Below are 17,664 nucleotides of genomic sequence, written 5' to 3'. Positions count from 1 at the left end.
TATAAAAAAAAATAGTTTGATGTAATTTGTGATATATATATGCGGAAATGTTGATAAAATGAGGAAGAATTTATTTAAAAAAATAAGTTTCGTGTGACTAAAACTGTCTCTTTACCATGGAATTTTTTTACTCGTGTTTCATGTACTCCACATACAATCAAAAATTATTTTCTTCCTTATAATATATTGAAAGAGAATGTAATGTACTATAAATATATTTATGACTCCCGGAAAACTTTAAACGCGCCGATTTGTTTCGTATATTTGTACGTTCTTGTGGTGATTTGTTTCTTTGGAAAACACCTTGGCGCTTAAAATAAGAACCTCAAGACGCTAAACTGGATGTAACAATGGCAAATATTGTTCGTAAAATATTACAAGCAACATTTATATTGCCTTTTTCTGCTGGGCATGTGAAAGAAAGAGAGAATATTGGATTCTCTCGTCATGATGGCAGTATTGCTGGAATTGTACTCTTGACGACTGCTCTCATCATCATAATGGAAATGATAGGTTTATTACCGAATACGGTATCCCGGCAACTTTTGATTATCTTTGTTGGCTTGTCAATATTTGTATTAATCTTCGTTAGTGTAGCGACTGTACTTCGCAACGATTGGTCGACTTCTCGGCAGAGAAAATCAACTGACACACTTAAATTGGGATTTCTATGGATTTTTTGTTTTGGAAATGTAATATATCAAGTTATCGATTTAGCTCAAAGAATCACATGTAAGCTTTATGATACCAATATTATCTTGTTCTTCGCTTCTACTTGGATATTTCATATCTTGCAAACCATATTTATTCAACATTACTCCAAATATAAGTTTTCAAATGTTCTATATTTTTACTACGGCATGATCGTACTTTTTATTACAAATATATCGTTATGGACTCAAAGAATAGTTTATACAATAGGGCATCTGGAAGATAACGCCAAAAATTATACTATGTGTGCTGCTGGAAATGAAATTGCTAAAGTCGAAAAAAGTTTGAAACCATATCTTGAACCAGTTTTGTTAGAGTATAGCTTACTTAGTTTAATATTCTTATCTGAAATGTGGCCAAAGAAACCCTTAGAGGTAACAAACGATTCTACGATACTATATGCATCTGAAGAAGTATCTAACGACAATAGCGTTGATAGCGAAAGTTCGATGTTACTATCTATTTGGCATAATGTAACAGAGCGTAGATCCATATGGAACAGGAACTCATGCATTGTACTTCTAGTTGGTGTTTTGTATAGTGGGTCTTTCATCATTTTACAATTCATATATATTTATGTTGATAACGCAAAGGGTGGTTTTTATAAGTCATTCCTCAATGTACTATTCTCAGGTGCTGATTTTATTCGAACACCGATTATGATAAAGTGTTTCTACGCACTGTCTGATCCGCTTCGCCCAAAACCAATGAGAGGGAACCAAATTTATTCCGTAAGCTTGAACCGGATTATTATTGTCACTAGTTCATTTGCAACATGCGGCTTCTATATAATCGATACCTTTGGAAACTTACCATATTCTTACACCATGTCATGGTATATATTATTTAGACTTAGTGCTGTTTTTAAAGTCATTGCTACAATTTATCAGACATTATTTATTTTACAAAAAAAGCATTATAAGAAAATCGAGGAACAAGATTATTTTTGCTCCATTAAAAATACTTTTCTGTTTCTCTGCGTAAGTAACTTTGGTATTTGGGCGTCATACACATTTGTTACCCCGACATATGCCGCAAAAAACTTTTCGAGGTTCACGTACATTCAATTTTGGTTTCCATTTGTGATATTTTATCACTTTGAAAGTTTTATTGCATTTTACAATTTTTTCCGCGAATAATGGTGTATTGTATTATGGTTAGTACAGCTGGCATAAATACATCATGACATTTTGCGTCCATTGACAATCTACAGTCTGAACCAAAACATCATTGTTAAGGCTTTTCTGAAATAAAAAACGATGTTTTAATTTAGTAAAGAAGTTATCTAAGATGTATTTCGAAGAAGTGTATATGTTATTGTATATAAGTTATTTATGAAAAAATATTTTGTATGTCCCTAACACAAATCCATGTATCATTTATCGTAAGAAAAACATTGTTGAGAAGGTGATTTTAGAAAAAAAAATTATTTGGGGTACAGCTTGGCCTTAAAATCAGACAAAAGCATACTTATTATGATTGATGATTCATGCATTTCTTAGTCCCAAATATTTTTGGATTGGAAATCCTTCAGTAGGCCTCATAGAAAGTGTATTCAAAAATAAAATGTGCAAATGAAAGTTGGTCAGTGGAGATATGATCACTTAACATTTTGTTACGTTATACAATAGAAAAGTATGGGGAAATTTCCAGAAAAATGTTCACACTATAACCAGTCAAATATACTTTACGATATATTGCATATTCAAAGAAATGAACACACCCTATCTGGTTTTAAGACAGAACCATACCTAAAAACAGAAATCGAACTTAACCTCCGCAAGTTTTGTTCTGGAGCGAACTGACGGAATAATACTAGTAATACACGGTGAAAGTCAGAAAAAAAAACACTCATTAGTACAAGGAAAAAGTTAGACAAAGGTTAGAGTATATTGCATAAATATACTACAGTGAACCTGGTAAAAACCGAAGCCCCTTGATTGGTTCGATTTAGACAGGTGTTTTACTAACATTTGTGCCAAAGTTTAAAAGACAAAATTTATATATAGGGACTTTTAATCATTTGTCTGCTTTAGACAGATTCTTTAGGATTCGGTAAGGACAGAGTTTCACTGTATCATCTCTGTACTATGATGGGTTATATAGAATGCACTGTTGATTTAAGAATTAAGGGCGATAATTCTGTAAACGACACACATATACAACAGACTATATTGGATTTTCAATGTTGATTATCTCCTCAGAGCGGAGCAGACAGATAGGAATGAATAATCACACATTTCAAACTAAAAAAACTCTGCTATTAAAATTAAAAACATGTGGTCTAGTTTGAGATGTATCACATTTTTCTCGGATTTTGCATGATTCTTACAGAGATGGCTACTTCAATTACAATACCGAATATGTACTAAAAAAATTAAAAAGTCTAAAAGTATATACAGAAAAATAAAAACAACGAATCCACGATGAACTCAAGAGTGAAAACTCAAATACGTTCACTTGTCTTTAACATTCCCTCATGTCTGTAACATTGGCTTTCTCACTCGTTAAATCTTAGATTTTTTTGCAATCTTGTGATGATCAACTTTTGAAGAATTTCATACCACAGTCCAATTACTCCTTGCGCCAGGTTTGAACTATTTTAATTAAAAGCACTGATGCTGTTTAAACGGCTTGCACTACGCATGCCTAAAAAGATCGATTTTTCATTGTTTATACGTTTTGTGATAGTGCGTGTGCCTCTGAAGAGAGACAGCGATCCGAATAAAAGTGGTATACAAATTCGGCTTAAATCCGTGAAAATACTTGGCACAGCCTCGCATTTTCCAGCAGTTCTAAGCCTTATCCGTAAATCAGTTTTATATCAAGTCATTGTACTGTCTAATTAAAGTGCATTACATTTACCTTTGGGTTTTTTGTGTTACCTTCAGACAAAAATTAGAATTTTTAGATTTTTAAATTAGATTAATCCTAAGAGGAGGAATGATCTGGCCAGCATCTGTCCAAGTAGTCTCGGGCGCTGGACCTTGTGCAGGCGGTGTTGCCATAGATGTCACAGCGGTACGAGTTTCAGTCCCGCGGAGGGAACGACCAAAAATTTGCATCGCAAATTTGACAGTTATGACATCGTTGGGAATTTGTCAGACTGGTATATATATGTGACGACTCTATTCGCCACACTGCTCCATCGGATCAAATTGATACAGGGAAGATATGTAAACGTATAGAAAGGTCTGAAAAATTCCCAACGATGTTAAAACGTCAAATTTGCGATGCAAATTTTTGGTCGTTTCCTCCGCGGGACTCGAACTCGTACCGCTGTGACATCTATGGCAACACCGCCTGCACAAAGTCCAGCGCCCTAGACCACTCGACCAGCTAGGCTATATATGGACTTTGTGCAGGCGGTGTTGCAATAGATGTCACAGCGGTACGAGTTCGAGTGCCGCGGAGGGAACGACCAAACATTTGCACCGCAAATTTGACAGTTCTCACATCGTTGGGAATTTTTCAGTCAGACATTTATATATATATATATCGGTTGCTGTTTTTAATAAAGAGCAGAGAGCGCTTACCCTACCGATGCACTTAATCAATGCTCTCAGGGTTTAGAGGAGTCCGGTAGGTAATTTATTTCATCATCGATGCTGTGAGTATTTTTTAATCTGCATTACATGTACTTTTCTGTTTTTGCGTAACCTTCAGACAATTTAAGATTGAAAGAAGAATAAAAAGATGTTTGTTATTGTCGCGTTACCTTTTTCGGATCTCCCCTTTTAAACGAACATGAAACAAGAAACACATAATACATATTTTGATCGCTGATTCTAATAAAGCTTACCCCAACGATGCACCTAGTTCGTGCTCCCAGGTTTTAGTAAAGCCCCTGATTTGTCATTACTTTAGCATCTGTACTCCGAGTATTATGTTATTCAATTTGCGTTGCATTTATTGTTTCATGTTTTGTATTGACAATTTTGGTTTATTATCTGTCCTTGGACTATAAATATCTTATTCATTGTTCTTGGAACCCCTTGCTATCGAATTGTATTTAAACAAATATCTTTTACTCTGAATTAAACTACAAAAATAATTTGTTCGCGTAACTTTAAACAATGACGGTCATGAATAATCATTTTTCTTATTCTCAATTTTAACTTCTTTTTTTAAATCTTAACCAAAGGGAAGTAAATTCTCAAACCGACATTCTGGTTTCCTTTTACATTTGAGCAATGGACAGCAGTAGATTACAAAGTCAAATATTCTATTCATTGTAGCTGCGGAAATTAATTGGATGCTTCATATTAACTTAATTTAAGCCATTTAGGTACTTAATTACCGAAGTGAAAATAGGTTACGTTTCAAAAACAAAAGTTTCAGTTCTTCCTTTCCCCAATGAGACCACCAACCAGGTTGTCATGAATTGGTGGTTTAAGTTCCTTTGAAAAACTTGGTAAAATGACGTGCATTCCGTAAATATGAAAAAGGACTGAATTTGCCTTATTTTAATATGATTTTATGTTATGGCTATGATTGACGGACCTTAACATATTTCACTTACCTGTTACATGTTTGTTTACGGTGCACCGCCTTGTTGCTATTGGCGAAGTCTCATTGGAGAACGTGTAAGACATTTTTGTCTGTAAAAGCTTAATACATTCTTATACAGCCAATGATTTCTGAATTATTATTAGATAAATATATAAATATAAAATCGTATCCATCGACGTATTGAAAGACAAAACGGTGCCTCTGCACTTGCACGATGGTTCTTCCGTGTCGACAAATTTCGTCACTTCCGTCAGAATAGTTTTTGGTCGTTCATAGCTCTGGTCTTACATTCTACATATATGGAGGTCGCTGATGCTCCGTCTATTTTAACATTTTATCTCAACAGTTAAATACTTATAAAACATTTTAATTGTTATAAAAACACCTATTGTTATAATATAGACGGCTTGTTCCCATTTCGCCTTAGCTGTCAAATTTGGTAGATAATTTTTTTTTTCACATTTCGCCTTAATAAAATTTGGAGTAAACTAAGGCGAAATGGGAACTTATGTAAACATGTAATTAAGTGCTACTTTGTGTTTTTGTAGCAATTAAACCTTATATACACATATTACAAGAATGGATATGTAGATCTTTATATTGTTTGATGGTATTTTTTTTTTTTTTGTTATTTCATTTATTATTTATTCTGTGAATTATTAAGTGGAATTTGTTGGGTTTTTTTGGTCATTTTTTATTAAGAATGGACTTTACCCCCTCTTTTTTATTTGGTAGATTCTATCAATAATACGTGTGAATAACAAAATTCAAATTAAATAAGAAAATATGATATGAATGAGCACTTTCATAATAGCTTGACACGTCCTATTTTTTGAATACACAGAAATAAAGAGGCAAATTAAAATCTTCATTAACATACAACAAAAATGAAAAAATCGTTATAAATCATGATTCCAGCAGAACAAAATTAAAAACAACAGCGGAAGACAATTTCAGACTGAGCACAGCAGCACAGTTGTGAAGGTTCATAGACCATATATAATATTCAATGAAGCTTCAAGATGGCGAGGTTGCATCTCCAAAGTAGATGCAGTTCTTCTCACTGCAGTAGTACATATGTAAGACTCGAGATGGCGACAATATCTGGTTGTGACACTAGCATACATGTACTTCAATGGTTAGAATTGTTATAGAATTTTTAAGGACAAAATTGCAACAAGTTACAAAGCTTTAAGTATAAGCATATTAACCTTTAGTTAAATGATGGTTACCTTATTTCGTTTAATTAACAATTATTTATGCTCCCCAATAAATAATGTCAATTTATTGTTATTGAATTTGCGAATAAATAAAGAATGTGAAGATAACATGTTCGTAATAAGTACTTTGATAATAGCTTCATTAGTTTAATCCAATCCATTGTGCATATTCATTCATTAAATTTATTTTTAAAATATCATGTTTCATTTTTGAACTAAATTTTTGTTTTGTTTTTTTTTCTTTATTGGTCCCTAAATTGTATGAACTCATACACGAAAAATAAAATTGCATATATTTTAAAAGTATTTTTTTTATAATGAAAAGTATTCAAAAACTTTAAATTTATAGCTTAAGAAGAAGAAAAAATGATAAAAATTAATTTAATTGTTTTGTCTTAATCCTTGTAAAACACCACACTTTGTTTTTACAACAGAAAAATATATAAATTCCCATTTCGCCTTAATACTTTTTTACCTTTTATCACCTGTAATTCACAGCTAAGGCGAAATGGGAACACAACATATAAACATCTATTGAAATATTTTTGTTAGCATTCAAGGTAGACACCCAAAATACTTCCTATTTAATAAAATATCTTTTGATCTTCAATCAATTGGAACTTTTTAAAACTATATTTAGTTCATACCGGAAATATTATACAATTTGAAGGTTTATAGAGGGGAAGTTGTGCAAGTAATTTTCAAAGTCAGGGATCAGATATGATACAGACAATAAACTGGGTTATTATATGTTAAAAGTATTTTAAAGATGTTGAATGTTATTCCATAGAATTGCTAATTTAGAAATTGATAACGAATGTCTTACTGTTAAATTTAGTTTTTAGGAATAACTTGTATACAAAAATAATTATGCAAACTACAGTCATAAGAAATTTTGCAACAGTTTAGTTTTAGATTCTCAGTTTTAAAGAATAATAAAATCAGCAAAAATAATGATGTCGACACTATCACAAAGCAAACTATGAAAATAATACATGTTCTGTACATGTAGATAATTGTTTATTCCAACAACGAAAAAAAAACATGTTATTTCTTAAATTGAAAGAAGTATCATTTTGGCGTACCCGAGAAATGATATACGAATTAAGTCAGAAACGAATCTATTTATGTCATTTATCCCACTGTCATGAAAATTCGTGTAATTTTCACAAAAGGCTACTTGATTATGGGAATTACATGTATGGCGGTCAATATAGCCCGCCTCTTTTTATAGATTTTTAGTACCATTTCTTTGGGTACATACATATACAAAATTGGTATTACGTGCTTGATTGAAACCACAGGGACTTGAGGTCATGAGTTAGATCCATTAAATGGGCAAAAAATATACTAAAATGCTGTTTTAACTATTTTGTTTTTACATTTTACCATTCATGGTCATATACCAAAAAACACAAGGAAAACAGCTCGCTACTTCTCCTTATGACGGTGGACTATGAAAACTCCATTTCGTATAAGAACTAAAAATATTACCGCCGTGAAGAGACCCGAGACAGTAATTGTGAACAAGACTGAGATCATTCATGTCGTGAAAGATAAAATAAGGCATGTACGTAGCGAGGGGTTTCAAAGTAACTCTTTATTTTGGAATTCAAAGAGAAGTTGGTAGAGAAATCCAAGATGGCGACCTGTTCCCTAGTGTGTGTTTTTTAGTGTATGGCCATGGATAGTAAAATGTAGAAAATAATTAAAACAGCTTTTTTTGGTACAAGTTTTATACTTTGATTGATCTATTTAGACTAACTTATGACCTCAAGTCCTTGAGATTGAAACCTGCTTCAAGGCAAACTATTTGTTTATTTTAAAGCAAATTTACTTCATATTTATCGAATTCATTCAATTATGAACATTTTAATATCGTTGATAATTATCTATTGACTAATATATGCAAATAAGTGCAACCTACGTCTGGCAATGAAAACCAACGTTACGACAAGTTACACTGCCATAGTATCACGCAATATTAATAACGTAGTAACCAAATGCGAAACAACATGGCGTATCTGTAATCATAAGGTCCGTCAGCTGTTGTGTGGATTTTCAATTAATCAGACATTATCGGTATAATTAGACCTTGTATTCTGTTACATTAACAAACCAGTACAACGCTGTTCGAGGATATCCGGGCATGGAATAGAAACGGTCAAAACGTGCGTCAATGCACTTAGATGGCACGCGGGACGTGTGCAATAGCTATCCAATTGTCATGGAATGTCACGTGCACGATCTTCCTATACACGTGCTACAATTCAGTGACGGCACACGGTTATTACTTTTTCGTTCGAAATTTCAATAGATTCCGTAATTTAACAGTTTTAATATCCTTTCATGCACGTGTCAAAACAGCTTAGTAATATGTGAACATTGTCATGCGCGAAACTATTGAAGTTCTGTTATGTAAAATATCAGATAAGACACAAACTGGTATGCAGTAATACAATATATGTTGTATCGCTTGCCATTTAGAGAGTGTTAATCTTTAACTTTTAAAAAAAGTTATGGACAAAGTCAATTCGGAACCGGATGATTCCAACAAACAGGTATGAAAATAATATCAGTTTATTTATTCATTTTACAAACTTTCATTTAATGAACTAACTTTTCAATTGTTATTGTTTAATGTTTCACAGGATTTTCTGAAACAATGGAAATTTATTACCAGGATGTCATTTTCATAGAACTTGAAGCTACAAAATGTTCACAATAATTTATACTATTATAAATTAAAAGCGCTTTATAAGGGATTGAAAAGGAGCCTTGGAAGATTTTTAGAAATAAAATTATTTATTTCCATCATATTAATGGTAAAAATTGATATACATGTATCTATTTTTACATACATCGGATCAATTTTGCTATTTCCATATCAGGATCTACATATAAGTTTCCTCATCTTCAAGATTAATTCGTCTTTTTTTCCGGAAAGGTCTGTTTCAAAATATTCATTCCAAAATTCTTCAAGGTTCCCTCATTGTGGTTCTATTACATACAGTTACATGTACATGTGATTTTTAGGTACAGATATCACACAAAGTGATCGAGAAAAGAAGACGGGATAGAATTAATACATGTTTGTCGGAGCTCAGTCAAACTGTCCCAGCTGCATTTTCTAAGCAGGTAATTTTAATTTGAAATGTAACCACCACATTCAGTTGTATCTAACTTTTTAAATTTATATAGATATATGTGTGCAATGTAAATAATGCTAAACAATTAAAAGATTAACTATTTGAATAAATTTAAAACTTAGTCACAGGTTTCTTTCGCGTAAAATAGAATAATAATAATAATAAATTGCTTATTTCAAGGTTAAGAGTTTAGGTTTCCAGACTGGGAGAATTTCAGAGAAAAGAGTATCACGTATCGTTTACGCGATTTAGCAAGATTTGTTTTATTAAAATTGTTTTTCGAAATACATTCATTTAGACAGAATCGTACCTCATTTTATTTTAAATACAATAGTAAATCTTAAATGTTTGTCATGTTCTATAATTTTCTTTATCGGTAATATTTTCTGATATAATTAAAAACTCCTTTTTCGGAAAATGATGTGGGTTTTTTTTCTCAAAAGTTGAGCAAAAATTAGCAAAAGACAGCCCGAAACATCACACCCTTTTCAATTTTTTTTGGACCCGGAAGCCACCCTTTTTATTGATTTCTAGGTCATCTCACAAGAATACCCTTTACTTATCACTTTTACAGACGTCAGGAAAACTGGAAAAGGCGGAAATATTAGAGATGACTGTCGATTATCTAAAAGCAATACAAGCAACAGAAGTTGGCATTCGGATTGAAAATGGTAAGTAAATACACATGCACGTTGGAAACAATACAAATGTATCTTGTAAAAATCAAGGACCTCGTACATAAAACAGTTTTTTGTATTTTCTCTCACCCTTTACAAAACGATAACCCTATATTGTTGTACACTAGTAATCTACTTTGAGGAAAAATGAACATATATTTTTGGTTTTGTATTTTATTTGTCAAAGTACTGAGGTACAAAGTCAAGATCGCAATACGAATATAAACATAATTAAGTACATGTTATATATTAATAGTTTAATTTCAGAAGTAACACGCTTTCTGATTGGATACAAAGTTTGTCCATCATCACATAGACCAGATTTTGGAATGTGACTGTGACGTCAACAACCTTTATTAATTATTTACTCGTTGAATTTTGATACTAAAATTAAATAATAAGGACTAACTGTTATAATATTTGTTCGGTCTATTTGAAATGGTAACCTCAATGCCCGTGGTGCATATTTGAAAATAACTGATACACAAGTTATTTAGTGTTCACCACGTGATTGAGGTTATTTCTTCATAGACCTAAAAAAATGTAACAGTCATTCCATAAACGTACATATACATATGCCGGAAAATACCAAATTTATTTGTACTGTACGAGCTTTAGAAATAGGTCAGATCGCGATGGTTTCCCGGTCGATTCTGACTTATTTTTTATATTTTCTGGTAATATTGATGTATTGGCTTAATCCTGCTACTGTATTTTATGGTAACAAATCACGAATTTACCCAGGAAATCGCATCACTATGTGCCATCTCTAGAACACTGGCACATTTGGAATCACCTTAAGAAAGGTAACCTGTTTTCTGCAATAGCTTAAACCGAAAAAAGGTAAACAGGATACGATATTATGCAACTATACAAATACAGCTATGATTTTTCGAAACCCTGTATTTGCATACTAGTATGACACCTAGTTACATAATAGAACGTCAAATGGCAAGATTTACGGCGGTAGGATTTGAATCTGACTAACGGTATATTTTGAATAAGAATTTTGTCCCATAAACATAAAATGTCTTCAGTACACAACACCCACTGCTTTAATACTACTCCATGTGTGACACAATTGTACTCTGAATTATGCAGAGCGTCTTAATTGAACTAAAATGCACGAAAATGACACGTGTGGAAACAAGCGACAGATCGCGTGAATCTATGAAATGGTTTGTATGACCTAAAAAGTCATTGTCGCTTCTCTAAAACTAATATTATTGCATTGTTTCATGTTGCAACTTTAATGTTTTGGACCAAAGCTCTGTCACTCAGACACGTGCCTAACTCTGTAAACACGTGTTTGCGACGTTTTCGCTTTTGGTTCTGGAACGATAGTTTATTAGTCTCAAATAGAACATCAATATTTCCTTAGACTCTTTTATGTTTGAAGATTCAATGAAACATAGTTACTTGTTTTTCTTTTAAAACACCTACAAAAAAGAGTGGGTTATCCTTTCAACATTTATTTATTTGCAAAACGCGAAGGATAATTGACACTTTGAACGATGTAATAAAACAACGAAGAGCTGGGATCAATTATTATAAAAAAAGTTATCATGATGCGATATTTGTCAAATTATGACTTCCCATTACAGATTTCAACCATTAAGATACCGGTAGCTTGAAATTGAAAATAAAAAAAAAATATTTTTAGGCATTTCTCAATTGAGATTTTTATGAAACTTGATATGTAATGCGATAAAAATAAACCCTCAGATATCTAAATTTAATTGGGCAACCGAATTCCCTAAAAAATTGAAGCTGGTTCTGTACCATTGACGGTTCACTGGCAAGGAAACCTTTTCCCAAGTTATCTTTAGTTTTTGCACATCTTAAGTATCAATATCTGCAAGAATCAAGCAGTGGGTGAAACATGGTATATAAAAATAAACACCATTTTGAAAGTTTAATCTGACTATTTTCACCATCAGAATCAAGGAAAACAGACAAGATTTTCCATATCATGCTGGCCAATTGAGTTACAATTTCATTGAAATGCACTGAAAATGAATATTTCAAGGACAGATAACTCTGTCCAAAAACCTCATTTTTCTAAGATTCTATTGAAAAATTTTAAATTAAATAATAGTCTTTTCGAATAGAGAAAGTATCCTTGAGTGATATTTTATTGCCTGATCGATGGGGTTTTGACATGCATGTTTCTATTTTTCCCATTTTGACGGATTCTTACAAACACTTACACTTAAAAGGTAATATTACCACACAGATAGCCAGATGGTAAGTAGTTGTGAGTTTGCATGCATTAGAATTTGAGATATTTTTTGTAGGTGATTGGTATAGCTTATCCATCTGGACAGACTTTATGCACCATTACCGGGTGGGGTATAATGACTGCATACGAGAAATTTTACGATACATGACGGATGTAGAAGGCTTGTGTTCAAACGACGACAGATGTATCAGAATGAAAACTTATTTGGAAACAAAATTCAAACCTGATGGATCCTTATCGGGAGGACAGGCTTACATCCATAACATAAACAAGTGTAATATTGTGCAAAGAGACTGGTTTCATAATACTGATCGATCATCACAGAGTTTACGGTTTCAGCCGTACGTTTCTAGCCAGAACGGAACACAGGATGTTAGATCACTGAGGTTCAGCGAACGACCACATAACATGATAATAAAATCTTCAAGTACTATGGACATACTCCCTCCATTTCTATAATCTTATACTAGTCTTCCAGGTGTAACTGAAAGACGTGTTATGCATACATATACGAAACTTCCATTTTAGATAAACATAAAACAATATTTTATTACTTCTACAATTATAGCGTATTAAACTTTAAACTCATTATATTAATCTGCTTCTTTCTTCCCAAACAATAAAATCACCCTGGTTAACTATCCCGTAACGTTGACACTACGGGGAGAATTACTCGTATTATTTATGTTGCGTTTTTTTTCTACAAAAAGCACAAATAAAAATGATGCTGCATATGTGGAAATTACTGGTGGAAGGATGAGATTTGGAAATTCGAACAATTACATACAAAATACTTGACCTACTTCAGAACTGAATAAAAAGTATTCCCAACACTCAACTCTGGATTTTCAAGTATAATTCAGACACCAAAATATACATTTTTGTTGATGTACAATGTTCATATAAATATAAATAAATCATTTGACGTATCAAGGTTACGGTATTCAAATGTACAAGCGCAGATCAGCTAATATTTTGGTTATTTTTTCGCTCTATATAGGCATAAGTAAACTTGCAAAAGTATAGGTCCTTGACAATTTGTAATTAATTACTATAGAAACGGTGTTTATAAATAAAAACAAGTACTATTTAAAAAAAAAAAGACACAGTAAAATTTTACTTCTAAGTTTCTACATTTCTTTCAAGAAAATAACACATAGCGCGCAATTTCAGATTTTCGATTGTTTTTTTGGAACGCAATTTCAAATTTTCGATAGTTTTGTTTGGAACGCAATTTCAGATTTTCGATAGTTTTGTTTGGAACGCAATTTCAGATTTTCGATATTTTTGAACGCCACAAAGATATCAGTATTTGTTCAATCGGGAAACAGAATTGCAATCAGGTGACTTACGTTTCCATAGAATAGCAACCTTAAATCAAAGGGTAAAATAAATATAAATAAATCTACGGTTTAATAAGCGATCAACTGGCAACTATGACTTTGTGAGTTATTCGAATTCCCTGATTTACATACAAAACCTATACAGTGTATAATATAGCCAGTTTTTGACCATTACTTCAACAAAAAACTTCATTGTTAACATTCTTTAAAAGAAGGAAAAATTTCTTTACCTGGAGCTTTCTAGTGGTTACTAATTGTTTAAGTTTTTTTTTTTTTTTGTAAGAATCAGGCAAAATGGGAAAAATCAGAATCATGCATGTAAAAATTCCACCGATCTGACAATATAATTTCACTCAAGGATGCTTTCTCTTTTGAATAGACCATTATTTGATCTGTAAATTACAGGATTAGCTCAGACATTTTTCATTAGAATGTAAGAAAAATGATATTTTTCAGACAGAGTTATCCGCCCTTGAAATGCTTCTTTTTAGTGCAAGTGAATGAAATTGTAAGTGAATGAAACAAAATTTTTTTCCCTTGACTCTGAAGATGCAAATACAGGTACCAAATTAAACTTTCAAAATGGTGGAGTTTTTCATATCATGTTTCACCCTCTGCCTGATTATTACGGAAACTGACACTTAAATGTTATTCAGGTCATGCTTTTTTATAACCATAATAGGACCGTACTCATTAGTTTAAAGGAAGTTGGAACTAAATTACTTCTAGACCAAAGAAATCATTTTCAGTTCCTGAAGTGCATTTAAAATGCTTCCTTAAAGCTTTTTTTCTTATTCTGAACAATACATTTTGGACACTCACGACGCTGAACAATTCTTACTATTGGCACAGGACTGTTTCATGCGAAAACAAAGAGCTGTTAATTAAGGATTGGTGTTTTTCCAACATTCTTCAAGCTAGCTGCTATACATGTATAATAGCTGTTGGTAAAGAAAAAAAAATCACTTTAAAAATCAAAGAATAGGAGGACTAACATTTTAGATAAACTCAAAAGAACAAATCCTTTATAAAAGGGTTAAAATATCGGAATCGGTGCGTTATGTCTGTCAAAAAGATTCTCCGGGCGATGTTTGTTTTGCCGTTTACTGCTGGATCAATTAAAACACGACGTAATGGTGACTTCTCATCTCATGATGCTAGCATATCTGGTGTTATTCTTCTATCTGCTGCTGTGGTGATACTAGCAGTCCTAATGGTGATGCTAGGTTCAAATAGCAGTGCTCATAGAATATTGATGATAGTTCTTTTATTCATTGGTATTTTATGCTTAATTGTTTGTTCTGCCATTTTATATGTTCGTAGGGACTGGGCAGAAGAAAAGAACACAAATACCATACCAAGTGAAGGTCTTAAACTGAAATTTCTGTGGCTGTTTTGCATCGTTAACTCCTCATTTCAAGCCTTGAAAGTGGCTAAACTTGCTATATGCGACAGCAAATCGGAATTAGGTGAAACCGCAGTGTATTTCGCTTGCACGTGGGTATTTCATGTTATTCAAACAATTTTCATCCAGAAATATTCGAGATTCAAACTGTACAATAATGTTTGTCTTTACTATTGTTTATTTTTCGTTTTCCTTGCTAATATTTCCTTATGGGTGCATAGAACAGTTGACTTGTACTATGAAGACTTCGCTAATTTTGTAGCTAACTACAGCAAATGTTCGTGTGAAAATAACAATGGAAGTGAGATTGCACGTGTTGTGGAAGATACTCAACCCTTTTTAGATCCGATATTGTTGGAATATTGTCTTCTAAGTGTAATACTAATATCAAAGATGTGGCCCGCAATGGAGACAACTAATGTAATCAATGAACTAAACAGTTCTACAACGCCGTCAGAAAACACTGACGAGGCAAGCATCTTGCTGCAAAGGAGTACAACCGAACAGAGTTGCGTGCCTTGCAGACGAAGATCTTTTATTGTCGTTACGCTTCTTACCTTAATTTACATCGTCGTTATGTGCACTTTACAACGGCTTCCTTTATATCGCCACGTGCCAAACGCATTTACAACAATGACAAATCTTGTGTACATTTCTGGAAATTGTGTCCATTGCGCTTTGTTGTTCAAATGTTTTTACTCGCTTTCATTTGAACTCAGACCAAAAACGAAAATCATAAAAGTATTCAATCTCAAAGCCCGTATTAACGTCATAACGTCAGTTGCTACGTGTGGTTTCCATGTTACGCAAGTATATTACATACATTTCAACAATAATAATGAATATGCAGTTTTTCTTGCTTTAACAATTTTTAGGGTTATGGTAGTTGTAGTCCAGACAATTTTCATGGTACAAATGAAATTGTATAGGAAATCATTACGCTTTCGAACCAACTCTGTAACGTCGATTGATAGCACCTTTCTGTTCATTTGTCTCATGAATTTTGGTCTCTGGTTCGGATATACATTTCTCACAATTGAAAAAGAATTACGTTCACATGAACATGCTTACAACTATGACGTCCTGATGATGCTGAAACTCATACACTTTGTGATGCCTTTTATGATATTTTATCACTTCGAAAGTTTTATTTCCTTCTATCATTTTTTTAATCCAGGCACGAATTCATAAGGACGGACCCGGCAAGCCTGGTATGAATCATCTTGAAATATAATTACCCATATAAGGATCGAATGTGACCGACTTCAGGTCACACATTGTAAAAAAAAGGCTGGTCAATACTTTATTAGACGTAAAGTAAGGGACACAACTCTTACAAAGCATTGGAACGTTTATATTCAGCATTTTACATCAATCTCATGTAAACATCAATTACTTTGGATTGATTTCATATTGTTTCAAATGGAAACTTGATAGGCTTTGGTGAAATTGAATATGATTCAAACATATCATTGATTTCAAGAGTTATGTCCCTTACCATAGGTCTACCTCATTAAAGGTCCGACGAAAAAATGAAAAGCACGTTCGAAATGAAACGATATGCGTATTTTTGTGTTTTCTAATTTTCTCAACATGCACATAAAAAACAAAGTTCAAAGTCTTGTTATCCCAGTCATGAGCACACAGGACAAACACGATTTCTTACATACATACAAACTTATAATTTATGGTTGTAACATGCATTTGCAATTATATATTGAAAAGCATTACATGTACATGTATATGTATAACAAATAATCATAAACTGATTATTATGCTGAATAAATTATTCATATGGAAGTGTTTTTTTCTCATATAAAGGTACCTGGAACGGAGAAACTGATCATTTTCTAATAAGGCTAAATAACGTAGTAAATCTGGGTTAACGGAACTTAGTTAATCAAGCTGAAATCTGCACAACGTATATGTACGACACCGACCATTTTATTAGCGTGCGGGGGGTGGGGGGGGGCGTGGCTGGTGTCTTTTTGAGAAAAAAATCAATGTTCCAAAGATCGGACGTTTTTCACTCAGTCATTGAAAACAATAAAAATATTGATTCTATATTTTCCCCATTAATTACAGGACAGAGTTGCAAATAAAAATATTGATTTCGGTTAAATGAAAATAATGCGCATGCGCGAAAAAATGTTTATCCTGTATATCAGAGTCTATAAGCTAGCGGAGTGATACATAGTCAATCAGTAAGCTGTTATAGGTCTGCGGAGGAGATTGGTAACTAGAGTACTCATTAATACTGTATGTTTCTGCACCGGCTAGGTAATCTTACGGAATTCATTTTCTACGCATCCTAAACCCGAGTTGTTCTTTAAGTTATTTTTGTATTTGATGAATCCACCCTTATAGAGCCCGAGATATCGAGGCTAAAATCTTTTTATAGGTCG

General features: G+C 32.8%; 3 protein-coding genes and 1 long non-coding RNA gene across 4 annotated transcripts in view; 3 read left to right on the top strand and 1 right to left on the bottom strand.

The window, feature by feature from the left end:
- The first annotated feature begins 113 nt into the window (after positions 1-113).
- Positions 114-1,850, top strand: LOC148620117 (uncharacterized). The gene has a single exon (XM_088580688.1). It carries the CDS (start codon positions 351-353, stop codon positions 1,848-1,850), a length of 1,500 nt encoding a protein of 499 aa, XP_088436814.1. The 5' UTR covers positions 114-350.
- Positions 1,820-17,664, bottom strand: part of LOC148620113 (uncharacterized) — a 35,460-nt gene continuing 19,615 nt past the window's right edge. The window contains exon 3 of the long non-coding RNA XR_015921725.1: positions 1,820-1,955. This is a non-coding gene — a long non-coding RNA (uncharacterized LOC148620113). The remainder of the gene's footprint in view (positions 1,956-17,664) is intronic.
- LOC148620116 (hairy and enhancer of split-related protein helt-like) lies at positions 4,062-13,393 on the top strand. The gene is made up of 5 exons (XM_088580696.1): positions 4,062-4,321; positions 8,931-9,004; positions 9,480-9,581; positions 10,167-10,263; positions 12,567-13,393. The coding sequence occupies exons 2-5, from the start codon at positions 8,963-8,965 to the stop codon at positions 12,968-12,970; spliced, it is 645 nt and encodes a 214-aa protein (XP_088436822.1). The 5' UTR covers positions 4,062-4,321; positions 8,931-8,962; the 3' UTR covers positions 12,971-13,393.
- Positions 14,865-16,931, top strand: LOC148620115 (uncharacterized). The gene has a single exon (XM_088576984.1). The coding sequence runs from the start codon at positions 14,915-14,917 to the stop codon at positions 16,448-16,450; it is 1,536 nt and encodes a 511-aa protein (XP_088433110.1). The 5' UTR covers positions 14,865-14,914; the 3' UTR covers positions 16,451-16,931.

Source organism: Perna viridis, chromosome 4 (genome assembly GCF_037379345.1).
Source record: "Perna viridis isolate PV_CMFRI_1.1 ecotype Kerala chromosome 4, ASM3737934v1, whole genome shotgun sequence".
Taxonomy (NCBI): domain Eukaryota; kingdom Metazoa; phylum Mollusca; class Bivalvia; order Mytilida; family Mytilidae; genus Perna; species Perna viridis.
This window is presented reverse-complemented; position numbering and strand designations above follow the sequence as displayed.

Bases quoted from the DNA above. Each gene is read 5' to 3' on its own strand.
- LOC148620115 (XM_088576984.1), top strand. From the start codon at position 14,915: ATGTCTGTCAAAAAGATTCTCCGGGCGATGTTTGTTTTGCCGTTTACT.
- LOC148620117 (XM_088580688.1), top strand. From the start codon at position 351: ATGGCAAATATTGTTCGTAAAATATTACAAGCAACATTTATATTGCCT.
- LOC148620116 (XM_088580696.1), top strand. From the start codon at position 8,963: ATGGACAAAGTCAATTCGGAACCGGATGATTCCAACAAACAG. The intron at 9,582-10,166 runs GTAATTTTAATT...TCACTTTTACAG, and splicing joins CAGCTGCATTTTCTAAGCAG to ACGTCAGGAAAACTGGAAAA. The intron at 10,264-12,566 runs GTAAGTAAATAC...TATTTTTTGTAG, and splicing joins TGGCATTCGGATTGAAAATG to GTGATTGGTATAGCTTATCC.